Here is a 14,015-nt window from a genome sequence, read left to right on the forward strand (position 1 = left end):
TGTAATATGACATCCGTGTTGATGAGTACATGTGTGTAACATGACATCCATGTTGGTGAGAACATGCATGCGACATGACATCCATTTTCATGAGAACATGTGTGCAACATGACATCCATTTTCAGGAGAACATGTGAGCAAAATGACATCCATTTTCATGAGAACATGCGTATGACATGACATTCATATTGATCACAACTTGCGTGCGACATGACATTCATGTTGATTAGAGCATTCGTGCGACATAACATTAATTTTGATTAGAACATGTATGTGTGTAACATGACATTCATGTTGATTACATGTGTGTTACATAACATTCATGTTGATGAGAACATGCATGTAACATAACATTCATGTCGATGAGGACATGCATGTAACATAACATTCATGTCGATGAGAACATGCATGTAACATAACATTCATGTTGAGAACATGCATGTAACATTAATCTTAAAGTGTTGATTAACCCGATCACTCAGATCAGTAAAATTGCATAAAAAAACATTTATTGTGCAGTCAACACTTATTCAAAACGTAATTGGCCGCATAAAGCAGGTGACCATCTTGTTGAGCTTATTTCATGTTACCAAATGCAGACACGACGTGAGTTTTCGACCATGTCACATATTTCTATTTTTAAGGTTGCAACATCAGAATGTGGACCATTTACAACGGGATGCTCATCAGTGGTGACCATTACGCAGGATTATGACATACGTCCCCAACCATGTTTCTACTCTGGGTTTTTTGTTAGTATTGTGCACACCTGCAGTAGTTTATACAATCTCAACAATGACCTTTGACCTTTTGGGCCGAATTGCACAATAAAATGCATTTTGATGTGCAGGCAGAGATGCTGCATCGTGGATCATACTGTTTTTGTAAGGGATGTAAAGCTAGCTGTCCCATCTGCAATGAATCATAGACGTAAAAGATTCCTTGGTATCCTTCAAACAAAGTTTGATTCTTTGGCTAACCATACCTACAACTCACTCCAGTCACTTTCATGTCATGTATACACCTTGGAAGTGCACAAGCTCAAGAGGTGGCATGGTGTAGGCCTACGTGGTGGTGTTTGTGTATTTTAGGTACGTGACCTCACAGAATCTCACATTCACAGAATGCCAACTGATGGGATTAATTTCTCGCCATTCTGACTCTTTCCTTTCAAAAGTAAAATGTTTAACATTTCTTGTTTCAAGGTTGCGGGAAAAAAAACACTCAACTATCTGCTTTTGCAGGTGTGCCACACACCCATGGCCCATTGGACGGCAGTGTGTACGCCAAAGTGAAGAAGAAGAGCTCGTCGGCAACGGTGACCCGGAACGGCGCAGCACCCGGAGGTGGGGCGTGCAGTTCAGGACAGCACACTCGCTCCATGAGTACCGATTCTGGGAATTCGACGGCTTCGACGAAGACGGATCGCACAGAACGTGCCCCTCCATCTCCGTACCGTGGAGGTGCAGCTGCAGGTGGAGGTGTACGTCCCACTGGCTCGATGCATACCGTGCCAGCACAGGTCCACACGAGCAGGAGCGATGGTGTCGACAAAGCAATGGTGGAGCGCGAAACGGATATTTTGGACGACAACACTTTGGGCGGTCGTCTGTCACGTGTCAACGGTCATGATAAGGGCTCGTACATGCCAAATGGGATTTTTACTGCTAAGGTGTCTCCAGCCTGGTCTTTGCCTGAACGGGCAGGTATAATGGGGCAGTCGATTCAGCGCAGCACATCTGCTCCGGTCCATGAGGTGCACAGATGTCCACCTCCACTTTCACAGCCAGAAATCGAGGAATCTATCGCCCAGCTGAATCAGCTCATGCTGGACCTGGACCCAAGTTTTGTTCCCATCACTGCTGAGGTAGAGGTGCCCACTCATCGGACACTGTCGGCTCCAACTGGAGAAGACTTTAGATCGCAGGGAGCGGCGAGTGCTGGAGGTCAAGAAGGTAAAAATTCCCAAGATGGAATTGCACATTTAATGTTTGAGGATTACATTATTATGTTTTACAGTGTTAAGTTAAAAATATTTAATATATGTATAAAAATATTTATTTTATTTTTATTTCTAGAAAAATATTTAATATAATTATAAAAATATATTTAAATATTTAAGACAAGTAAAATAAAATAAATAATTCTAATCTATGAAAAAGATTTAATATTTTTTACAATATATATATATATGTATTTAAATATTTAATATTTTTAATAATATATAAAACAATATTTATTTAATTATTTATTTGATCATTGTTTAAATATTTAATTATTTTAATTAAATATATATTTTTAAATTATTATTTAAAAATTATTTAATTATTATTTAAAAATGTGTTTATTTCAATATTTAATCGTTGTTTAAATATTTATTTATTTTAATTTAATTTTTTTCATTTCTTATTATTATAAAAAATTTAATTTAATTCTTTAATTATTATTTTAAAATATGTTTATTTCAATATTTAATTATTTATTTAATTATTGTAAGCACTCGGATGAGCAGTATCCATTTTCATCTTCATTCTTCTTTTGCTAAATCATTATATTAGTACATCATCTCTTGTCTTTTCCTAATAAGAGTTGTCTGTTTCCTCTTTAATTACAGCTTGCTCATTATCATCATTTCCAATGCCTTCGGTATCTTTATCCTGCTCCGCACCGACATCCCCGCAGACAGTGTCACAGAGCATATCTTACAATGAGGAAACTTTGAACGCAGTGCCAGCTTGGAGCCGAGAACCAAATCCCCAGAGCTTGCCTTCCACTAACCTCGCCTCACGGTCCGCGCGACTTTACGCAGCAAGTCAGCACTCCTCCGAAAGTGCCGACACTGAAACGAGTGTTCGTATTTCACCCGGGTCATCACATCCAGGAAGCAAGCTTCCGAAACAGCAGTCTTTTTCTCATGTACCAGTTTCGTGTTCGGAACGCACAGTTAGAACCTCACCATTTTTGGGTTGCAACACAGAAATTACAAACCCCTTGACGCTCAACCCCAAGCTTGGCCTTGGCCTAACCTCCCCACAACTGAAACGGCGTACTCCAAGCTCAACACCACAATCGTTTCCTGTGAGCCAAATGACCTCGGTGCCAGCACAGCCACTGCCGACACCGACGCAAGCGACCGGCTTTGCCAATGATCCCAATGATCCTTTAGGGTTGACGTGGGTCGGAGCTGGAGCGGAAGAATGCGGCGTGGATGGCATTGTATCCCAGAGGGTGTCAGGTATCTATGTCTTTCTTATTCATGTTTTAACTCCTCAGTTTTTATCAATGAAGCATCCCATTCACAGGAAGTCAACAAATGTTACCTTAATCCTTCAAGACGACCTAAACTAGAGGGTTTCCTGTTTTCCTAATCTTTTCCAAACCACTTTTGCTTGCTTTCCTGCCTGATTCATTTCCATTTACTTTCATGTACCTTTGTTGTCTCACTTTGCTTTATAACTTCCTGTGTTCAAGCTTTCACAAATTCATTTCTCTGCCAATTTTCTTGTCTTCTGTTTATCCCAAAATTCCTCTTCTCCCATCATCTCTTCCTGGCCTTCCCCAAACCCCAATCCCACTGATTATTTCCCACTCTCCCACCCACCAGAGTATAACGCTATGCTGCAGGTGATGTCTGAAAGTTCATCTTCTAGTCCCCAAATCCAGCGGATCCGCTCTCATTCAGTACCTGGTCTGTTTCGCTTTTTATTTCTCCCTTTCACAATTCCTACATATGTTTCTTTTGTTTGTTCTTTTTGAACCAGACATTTCCTCTTATCACTTCTTTACACTTTAATTTCCTCTGGTGACTATTGAAAGTCTAAAAGACAGGATCAGTAAATACTTGCGAGTCGTCGTAAGGTGAGGTGGTGGCCGGTTATCCCTTTGACTCAGACATGAAGATGTTGGGGGTTTTTTTCAGGGATGAAGTGTAAGGTATTGTAGGTACACATTGGTATTGCGTGACTCGATTAGTGACGATCTGGCTTTAGGATGTGCACTGACTGTTCGAGAACCTCTGTCTAAATATCAACCTTGAGGTATTTCTAAGTCATTATTATTTTCTGCTTTCTGAGGGTTGGAGTGGCCTGTCGTTGTAGGTATTGCATTCTCGCATTTCACATCAATACCGAGTCATCTATGAGGTACTGAGGGTCCTGGAGTTTCTTTTCATTTTGGTATTCTGGAACATTTTGGTATTCTGGATATTCAAACTGAGGGTCCTGGAGTTTCTTTTCATTTTGGTATTCTGGAAATGGCCAAGTCGGCTACAGGGGCGATTTGTACATTATCAGTTTTTTCACTGCTAGCTCTCATTTGAAGTCACAATGAATGAACCATATTGTTTCCTTACCAGGACTTCAATGTCCTCTCTACAATTCAGTGGCACCGCCGTGTCCTCAACCGATAATGCTGCCCCACAGCCTTGTGCTGCATATGGACGAAGAAGAAGAATTTGAAGAGGAGTAAACATGGACCACTCTTACCAATTCCAGTATCACCCATTTCAATAGGTCCGGGGTTCTTTCAGTTGGACATGTCACTTGTGCCGTGTAACATGCGGCAATGAAAACCCATGTCCATTAGCTTATGCTGCTTTACGTTCAAATCGCTCGGTTTCAGTCGGAGCTTCCAATAACTCACTGATTATTGTCATACAGGTACAGAATTTAACACGATGAAAGATGAGATCCAGCTTGCCCCTAGCAACACGATGAGGCCGATGGACTCAACCGAGATGGTGATCAAGCTCTTATGGATGGATGATGGTAATGGAAAGATTTTGAAACAGGTGTAGCCATGATGGAGGCATAAACCACGTCTACTTCCTGTTCAATGTTAATCCAAGATTTGTGGAATCACTTGCAGTTTTTATGTAAGAATGGAAAATCGAGGCTCAAGGAAGACCAAGTTAACCAAGGTTGTAAAAAGGCATTGCAGTATTGACAATGGAGCCACAGTTTGCAACAAGCAAGGGAATGAGGTAACAATAGAGGAGGAGGGGTAGTGGAATACAGTGACCTTCAGCAAAGAGCGTTGTGAGGTGAGGTTGGGCTAAAGGGGTAGAAAATATGGTTTCAAAACCTGGTATCGTATTGTAGATTACAGCCGTGTGGAATCTGCTCAAAGAAATAGGTGAATTGCCCGTCTTGTCTAGGCCGTGTGCAAAGGTCTATCCATCGCCATCTTCCATAAGGGCTTGATGTCTATCGGGTTATCGGCATCATTGTTTTTTCAGGTAAGCCTATCTTGTTTTTTCATCACCTGCCACTGATCTTTTAGGGATTACGTGGCTGGGGTGGAGGGATGCAGTGTGGATGCCATTGCAGTCCAGAGGGTGTCAGGTATCTATTGTTACGGATCGCGGTTAGATGTTATTTCGACCGAGCGGTGGTGTATTACCGCGACCTAACAGTTATTCCCCGACTAGACCCCGATTCCACCCAAACGTTGACCAAATCGCGCTATGCTAAATCAATGATGGAAAGGACACAACGACTGGGATAGATGAAATGACGCAAGGGGTACAGTTCTCAAGACCTCTGGAGGAGGATATAATTACAGTGGGGGAGAAAAGGGGTAGATTACAAGGTAGTGAGGTAAAGGCACAGAAGAGATAGGCACTTAATTACAGTCTTATCTTATCCCAGACAGACCACAGACAAACGGAACAAGGCTGACTTACACAGGGATTGATGGCAGGGAAGGACAGGTAGTTCGATAGCACAAGGTGCACCTTGGCTCGGGGACAGGATCAAGCACGGTCCAAGAGATGCAGGGAGGCCTCACAGCGCTCGGAGGTGGCGTCTTTCTTTCTCCAAGCTCAGCGCGCATCTGACATCACCTCCCTCTTCCTGCGCATGCTCAGCGGGGAGTGACACGCCCTCGGCTGGTTGGCTCCGCCCCAGATGGGACCGGTCCGCCGCTTCCATTGGGTGCGGGGGTTACCGGGCTCCGCCCTTGACGAGGAGCTGACAGGGAGCCCCTATTTGGTAACCCCGTCAAGCACATGTTCGATGGCGGCTCGCTGGGAAGGCCTCATGCCCTCCCAACACCCCCTACCAACCAAGCCGGAGTGAGGACGCGCACTCCCTGTGCACGCCGCCGCCGTTGCTGTTGTTGTTGTTGTTGTTGCTGAACCGTGAGGAAGAGCTGCGGGGAGGTATTGGGAGGTCCTAAACTTCCTAACGGTGCCATACAATCACATTCTGGTGCAACGAAGGGTCAGAATTAATGGAAACGAGTCCTTAACTGACATAGACTAAGAATAACTAGCAAGATGTCCTATAGTTGTCTTACATGAGATGCGGTGAACCTGGGCACGACATTTAATGGGGGAAATAGGGGGAGGTCGGGTCTACAGAGTGTTGTTTACAGAAAATGGGACTAGGGAATGGGGGATTGGGGATAGTTGGGAAGTATTGAGGAAATAGGGGAATATTTACAAGCGGATATGGATGGATGCAAATCCCATATCCGCAACACTATCTACGTGTTTCGTATTCATGTTTTAACTTCTCAGTTTTGATCGATGAAGCATCCTATTCACAGGAAGTCCACAAATGTTGACTTGATGCTCCCACACATCCTAAACTAAAGGGTTTCCTGGTCTGTTGTAGTTTTTAATCTTTTCCAAGCTACTGTTGCTACTTTTCCAAACTAATGATTCACTCTGCCTTTCCTGTCCGATTCATTTCCACATTCTATTTCGTCGTTGAATAGTGTTAGTTTTGTAAGACTCTGGGAGACACATCCAACACCTACGGGTTCCCTAGTGTAGTTATATCTGTAGCAATTTTATTTAGCTAAATTACCTCTCCCCTCGTATCAGTGGACAGGGAAATGCGTTGTTTGTGTACCAGATTCCAACCCCCTTTGTAATTCCTCTCTTTCTGAATCCCCTCTCTTCTTATCTCTCTCTGCATCTCCCCCTATCTCTCTCTCCGCATCTCCCCGTATCTCTCTCTCCGCACCTCGACATCCATACAAGCTTTGCAACACACATTACTACTCACTACACCTCCAATCACGTGCATCATCAAGCGCATCATGACGCGGTGCGGACCAGGAGTGCAAATCTCTTCAACAAAGAATAAACGGCAGAACAAAGCTCCACAGGTGGGCGAGCTTGGTCGTGGGCTCCATCGCAGAACCATGGCGAATGGAACACACCAATGGGGAGGCACCGCCACCAAACTCAAGCCGAGCTTGAGGGGCGGGCCACAGGACCACGCCTCTCCAAGGAACTCTATAAGCATGAGAATTCCAGGACTCGGGGCTGATATGTATCTGGGGGAAATCAAAGAGTCAAAGCCGAAATCGAGAAGCGAGCCTCTGCGAGAATGAACGGGCTGGTGCCGATGTGCAGAGAGCTGATGAGCCGCGGAGTTTCCATTGGGTTATTATATTTGATTTTCAAAAAAGGACAAAATTAATAAATAACTAATGTTTTTAAAGAGGGGGGAGAGGGATGTATCTATATCATTATCTACCAACTCATGTTGTATTGATGTGGTATATACTGTGTACTCCATGTTGTCTACATTGAGTATCTATAAATAAGAACAAGTGCTTTGGCCTCAAAAATTAATGTTATAATTGTTCAAATTTCAATGTACCTCTTTAAATGTAGTGATCATCCTTTCCTTTCACCAGTCCTTCAATTTTGCTGATGAGGTTGATCAGCTGAACTGCATTCTTGTGCTTGTCCGAGTCCACATGAGATTGTAAATCAATAGCACCGTTATTTGCCACAAAGATGTACGTACCGCTGTACTTCTACATACCAAGCATTCAGCTCCCCATTCTTCTTGACTGACCACTTCAAAAACCAGGAATATTGTCTTTACTTCTGCAGCGAATTTAGACTTTAGTTTTGGCATTGTAAATAAGAAAATCAAAAGTAAATCAAACAAATGTATACGGTATTATGGTATGGACTCAGAAAAGACTGATTGAGCATTCCAATACACTCTCTCACTGTGAGGATGGACAGGACGTGAGCGCGTGATGTTCGAACATGTCCATTACGCCATGACGGAGTAGTACAGACGTGTACTGAGCTGTCCTCATATAAACATCACATAACCGCATTATATCACCTTAAAAAAATGTACAAAAATAGTTTCACTGTTTAATGCAGACAAAAAAGTATCACAAATCTTAAAATTGATCCCTTTGAAAATGCAAAATCAAAAAAATGGCAAAACCCAGACATTTGTTGATATTTTAAAAATCCGGCCGGACGGACATTTAAGGACCGAAGAGGAGGACATGTCTAGGGAATATCGGACGTATGGTAAACCTAGTTTCCATGGACGTGACGGCCAATAAACTGACTCGTACTCTCTCTCTCTTTGGCTATCCCTACTTCTAACACACGGAGTAGTCAACGATTACACCCTCAAACCATTCAGGGCTGGATTACTGACTCGCATTCACGATTTCCTCTGTCGCATCGCAAACACTGATCTACACTTCTCCCCACATGGCACACCACATAATTTACCCCCTTTCTACTCTCTTCCCCTCCCCTTTATCATGTTAGAATCCATGTAAGTCCACAGGCTCGCGTCAGATGAGCAAGGGGTCGCCAACAAGCCCCGCCTTCTTCTTTCTCTCTCTATCGCCCTTTCTTTTTATCATTTCCCGGAGTGTATGAGGGTCCTATGTGTGTAGAAACGTGCTCAGATGATTGACTTAGTGGGCTTATGTGTTTAGAGTGTGAGGTCTTTCTCTATACATACGTGTCTTATTGATCTTTATAAACTGTTTCCAAACTGGCCCTATCATCTTTTCTCCATTGGTTAGACCATAGAGTTCTGTCCCGCCATTCCGTTATGGTTAGTTATTAGCCAACAACTGGCTTGCAGTATCACTTAGCTGTTTTGAAAGACAGCAGTGGGGCATGAGAGCACGGTTCCCCATCAGGTTGGTTTAATTCACCGGAAAGGTAACGCAGAGTTAGATGCTGGACCCTGCCTGAATTAAACATCTTAGATGCTGTCCGTCGTTGCCTAGCAACCCCATCTTGCCACAGGGTTATCTGCGTTTCATTGACTTCAGGATCACCGGCTGGGAAGCAGGTCCGAGTACACCTCTCGTGACCTCACGACCCCCAAACATTGAACAATATGTTTGTTTTTTGTTGTGACTTCTTGGAGTCTTCTTGGACCTGACTTAGGAGCGTTAAAGTGGTGCCCGGAACCATCTTACACTCTCTGTGTCAGGATTGCTGGTCTTACTTTCTGTCTCACTCGAGCTACAGCTACCAGGCTAGCTTCAATATCTTTCTCGCAAACAAACATCATACACTTTTCATCACACACTTTTCTTCTCTTTTATTTAAGGCATGGCCTCGTTGAGGACTATATAGTCCGTGCCTGGATCATCCAACATAAAAAAAAAAGTTTCCAACTGGAGCCCAGTGTACACTGAAGTATCAAAGTGAGGTTGGATTTACCTTTGCTATACAATCGTTCTAAGTGATACAAAGAACCTAAAAAAAAAGATAAACAATTAATTATCACTAATCCTATGGTCTCCTGATGTACCGATTTTGGATTGGCAAGAGTTGGTTGCAGTTTTGTATTGGGGGGAAGAGGGTGATGGTTTAAGGGGTGTAGAAATGATCATGGTATTGGATGGGGTATGATACAGTGGTGAACAGCTGTCTGGAAGACTTGGACAGAAGAAATAGATTGAAGAGAATGTGGAAGTTGGTTCGTTGTGTATTTTTGGGATAACGTTATGATATAGTCATTTTGTTATGAGTTTCAAAAAGGGGCGATTTTGTGTTGTTTGAGTCGCTTGTGATCGACACAACTGATCACGTATTGATTTAGATGTTTGTGATTATACTCATTTGGTCGATGTATATTAGGAAATATAATTACAGTGAATGGTAATTTACATGACGGTTAGTAAAATAGGTATCTGGATGTGGTAAGCCAAGCGACTGGAAAGGTACAATGCAAGCCAGATGTGGCCACACTGTTTGGAGGTTAACGTGATTGATCGGCCAGTTACAGACTCCAATGCACATGGATGGGAGACGCCACCATATGTTATTGCCAGCTTGTTCAGACCTGCCTATAGAGTGGGTGTGCCTGGAAAAATGCCCACCATTAGTAGGCATTGTCGCTATGTCAGGAAGCATGCCGTTGTCTGATTAACTGATGACCGGTGATAAGCCGGGTGTGTCTTACTAGTTGATCTGTGATAAGGTGAGGCCAGGCGGGGGGGGCTGTACCTCATTATGGGAGACGTAAAAAGGTTGAAGAACAAAGGGAGCAAAAGAATCAGTGAGGAACTTTGAAAGAGGGAGGCAAAGAGAGCTGGCAGAGTTTGGCAGCGACATGAATGTACCGTAACCAGCTGCCAAACTAAGCCATGGGCATGGTATCCACACTTGGGTGTCTGTGAATGAGCCAAGAGTGGGTGGTCGCATGGCTGCATGGTCTCCTTGAGCTCCAGCCATGGTGTTGATTGAGTCATTGGATGAGTTTGGATGATCAACCTTGATCCTTGATGTTGTGCAATGTCTGGCCTTGTGAAGCATCCATCTGTGGAGATATACGTCCAGAATTGTGGCTCCAGGAACAAGTTGGGAACTTTCAGTACTCCAAGTCCCAGATACCGTGCCCCCAACTGGTCCAAAAACCCCGTAATGCGATCGAGACCCACATCTTCCACTGCTTCCAGTTTCTGCTAAAATTGTCTTCTTACCCTGCGGTTCCGTACCTCATCAATTTAGCAAAGTCTTCTTCCTGTCACATCCACTCGTCTCTTGTGATTCTTCTTTCTCTCTTGTTTCTCATTGAGTTGCGACTGCACGCTTTTACTGCTGAGCATTACTCTGTGAGGCTCCAAAGAACCGTACGACTTCAGTTACTTCACTGGGTGACAGACTTTCTCCAAGTCCGTCGACTATTGCAGTGGATAATTTCAGGAGAATCTGCTGTATCTATCTGATTGCTGTGCATAAGGATAACTTGGTCTTAAGATAAGTCGGTGTAATCATTTTTTGTTGCTAATTGTTAAATTCAGCATATTTTTTATATAGAACGAAGAACTAGGCTTGATGGTGAAGAATGGTGACGACCTGCATCAGCGGACAGGTAGAACAAGAGATGAAATCAACAGGACAGGACGTCGATTCAAATTTGCTAACCACCATGGAAGGCAAAGAGAACTCACCTGCCCAACACGCCCAGACACTCATTGATTTTTCATGCGTTAACCCTTCGTAAGAGCGAAAAAGTGATAACGCCGAAATGTCAGTTTGTCCTTGCTTCCCACAGTGGTTAGCATACATCAATCAATATCCTGTTGATTTCATCTATTATTTTTAAAATAACTGGCATTGCAGCAGGAGCCCCCTCCCTCACTCCCCTCCCCCCCCCCCCACCCCCGGTCCACCTGACTGTTTAGGTGTGGCAAAATGGCAAAATTGATTGAAGGTTTACCCTTGTCCTTCTTCACCACAACCCTTGATGAGAGAATATCCTGGAAAATGGCACAAACATTTGGAATATGTTTCGTTGCAGGGCGCAGGGGGTTCAGCCGGGATCCAACGGCCGTATCTACATCACTTCGATACCGCTCGGCCAGTGTGGATCGCTGTGAAGACGACCGCAGTGACTCCTACGGACGAAACGCCGTCGATCCTCACAGCTCCTCTCACCTGCCCTACACGCCAAGACATTCACACCAGTCACCGCAGGTTAATGTCGTTCTCAGTCCTCACTGCGTGGATACCAACATCAAATACATGATTATTAGTTCCACATCACGTGATGCGTGCCATTTCATGTTTTGTTTTATTTCTGATGGTAAGATTCGAGGATGTGTTGAAAAGTAATGCCATATATTATTTTTCCCTAAAACAGGAAGAGATATTCGAATAAATCAAAGACAGATACTAACATCAATCTTTATTCTACCATGGTGCATATTTATTTATCAACATAACCATTGCGGTCCACACGTTTATACCAACGTTCAGGTAGTTTTCTGATGACATCACGATAGAACTGTGCGTCTTGCTTACTTAACCAACACTTCACAGTGGGCTTGACATCATTGTTGGAAGAAAAATGGTCTCCACGAAGATGTTCCTTAACTTTGGGGAAGAGATGAAAATCTGACGAAGCCAAATTGGGTCTGGTGATCCTTTGTGGCTGTACTCCATTGACCATCTCTTACTACCAGGATTGTAATGGTGCACTCACCTCTCATCTCCAGTCATCTTCAGTCACCTCATCCCAACTCTCATCTCCAATCATCTTCAGTCCCTTCATCCCAAGTCATTCATCCCACCTCTCATCTCCAGTCATCTCAACTTCAGTCATCTCATCTCCAGTCATCTCATCTCCAGTCATCTCATCTCCAGTCATCTCACCTCCAGTCATTCATCCTAACTCTCATCTCCAGTGCTTCACACTCATAGCAATGACAATGTCGTGCTTCCCCTTGCCATCTTGATGCATCTTGAAGAGGATGCTCTACCAATTACATCACTAAGTCTGATTTTTCTCGTTTTTCATCATAGTCTATGCGGTCTTCTTAGTTCCTCTCCCACTTATTATTAGCCCCCATTGGACTTAATCCGAAACTCGGGCTTATGGATTGGGTCTCGTCTGTCCGTCCATCCATCCATCTGTCCGTCCGCAACCATATCTTGGTCTTGGAGATGTATGGACCGATTTTATTCATACATGGCACAAAGATGACACATGATTGTTTACATATGCACATCATTTTGTTTTGCGATGCGTCAAAGATGGCCGACTGACGGCCATTTTAGATGTAAAAATAACCCCGATGTTGAACACGTCCTCAACAATTTCTCGGACATGCATTTACCGATCTTGTTCAAACTTGGCACACAGAAAATGAATCATGGCTTATATATGCACATAATTTATTTTTGAGATCAGATCCAAGATGGCCGACTGGCGACCATTTTGTTACTTAAACGTGTCCCCAACAATTCTTTGACATGCATGGACCAATTTTGTTCAAACTTGGCACAAATACAATACATGAGAGAATACATACATATGCAGATTTTGTTATGTAATCCGACCAAATATGGCCGACTGATGGCTTTTAACTCAATACAGAAAAATTACTAAAACCACAGGGGCTATGACATTTTATGTCTTTTTCTTCTTGTTTTTCATCTCTGCATCTTCATTTGCTCAAATTATGAATTTATTGTTTTTGGTGTTGTAAATTTGTTTGTGAAATATAATTTGTGCTTTTAATTATTTCAATCATTCAAAGACCCAAACCCTCCTTACATCCAGTAAGATCAACACAGCCAGCCTTCCTCTTATCGTGTCCAGTTCTCAACTCCAGCAGTCCTCCTCTTAATATGCTCATTGTCAACATATCCATCAATCTTTCATGGCAGCCTCATCGTCAATATTGCCAAGTCTGCTTCCAATAAACTTGGTTTCCTCTTCGAAGCTCGCAAATCCTTCAATTCCCATCAGCTACTCAACCTCTCTAAATCCCAAGTCAGACCAGTGATGGAATACTGCTTCCATGTCTGGGGTGGCACTCTTCCATCAATCAGACTGAATAGTGTCCATAAAGTCAAGGCATCTTGAATCTCTGGTCAAACCATCGAGCAGTCTTTTCCATGTGCCTCTTCTACCGCTACTACCACAGTCAGTGCTCTGTAGAACGATGTTTCTGTCACTCCTCCTCTTCACACTCTGTTCATAACACCCATGTAGCTTCTACTCGTCAGCTTTTCTGCATTACCCTCCCCTCCCTTCCCTCCATAGCAATCGCCATGCTTCCTCCTCATTCCTCCCACACTGCTTCTCTTTGGAACAGTCTTCCCAGCAGTGTTTCCAACTTCTATCAACTTGCGACAATTGAAATCACGGATTGTTCTTCTAGACTTCCGCTTCCGGTCCGGTCTGGAGAGGACGCTGGCGTTACTTGTTCGCCGCTTCTCCGACTGGGCCATTGTACATAGTTTGCTTTTCTGGTGGTCGTGG

The 14,015-nt window shown here is 43.4% G+C and overlaps 1 protein-coding gene across 14 annotated transcripts in view; it reads left to right on the forward strand.

Annotated features, from left to right (window-relative positions):
• Window positions 1-14,015, forward strand: part of LOC137437491 (tensin-3-like) — a 376,468-nt gene that overhangs the window by 288,654 nt on the left and 73,799 nt on the right. For 6 of the 14 annotated variants that reach the window (XM_078766912.1, XM_078766919.1, XM_078766911.1 and 3 more), the window contains 4 exons: window positions 1,245-1,955; window positions 2,615-3,235; window positions 3,605-3,688; window positions 11,547-11,722. In XM_078766912.1, coding sequence (XP_078623038.1) covers window positions 1,245-1,955; window positions 2,615-3,235; window positions 3,605-3,688; window positions 11,547-11,722 — 1,592 coding nt within the window. The remainder of the gene's footprint in view (window positions 1-1,244; window positions 1,956-2,614; window positions 3,236-3,604; window positions 3,689-11,546; window positions 11,723-14,015) is intronic. The other 8 variants (XM_078766918.1, XM_078766914.1, XM_078766913.1 and 5 more) reach the window with 2 other exon arrangements.

Source organism: Myxine glutinosa, chromosome 12 (genome assembly GCF_964187855.1).
Source record: "Myxine glutinosa chromosome 12, kmMyxGlut1.1, whole genome shotgun sequence".
NCBI classification, from domain to species: Eukaryota; Metazoa; Chordata; class Myxini; order Myxiniformes; family Myxinidae; genus Myxine; species Myxine glutinosa.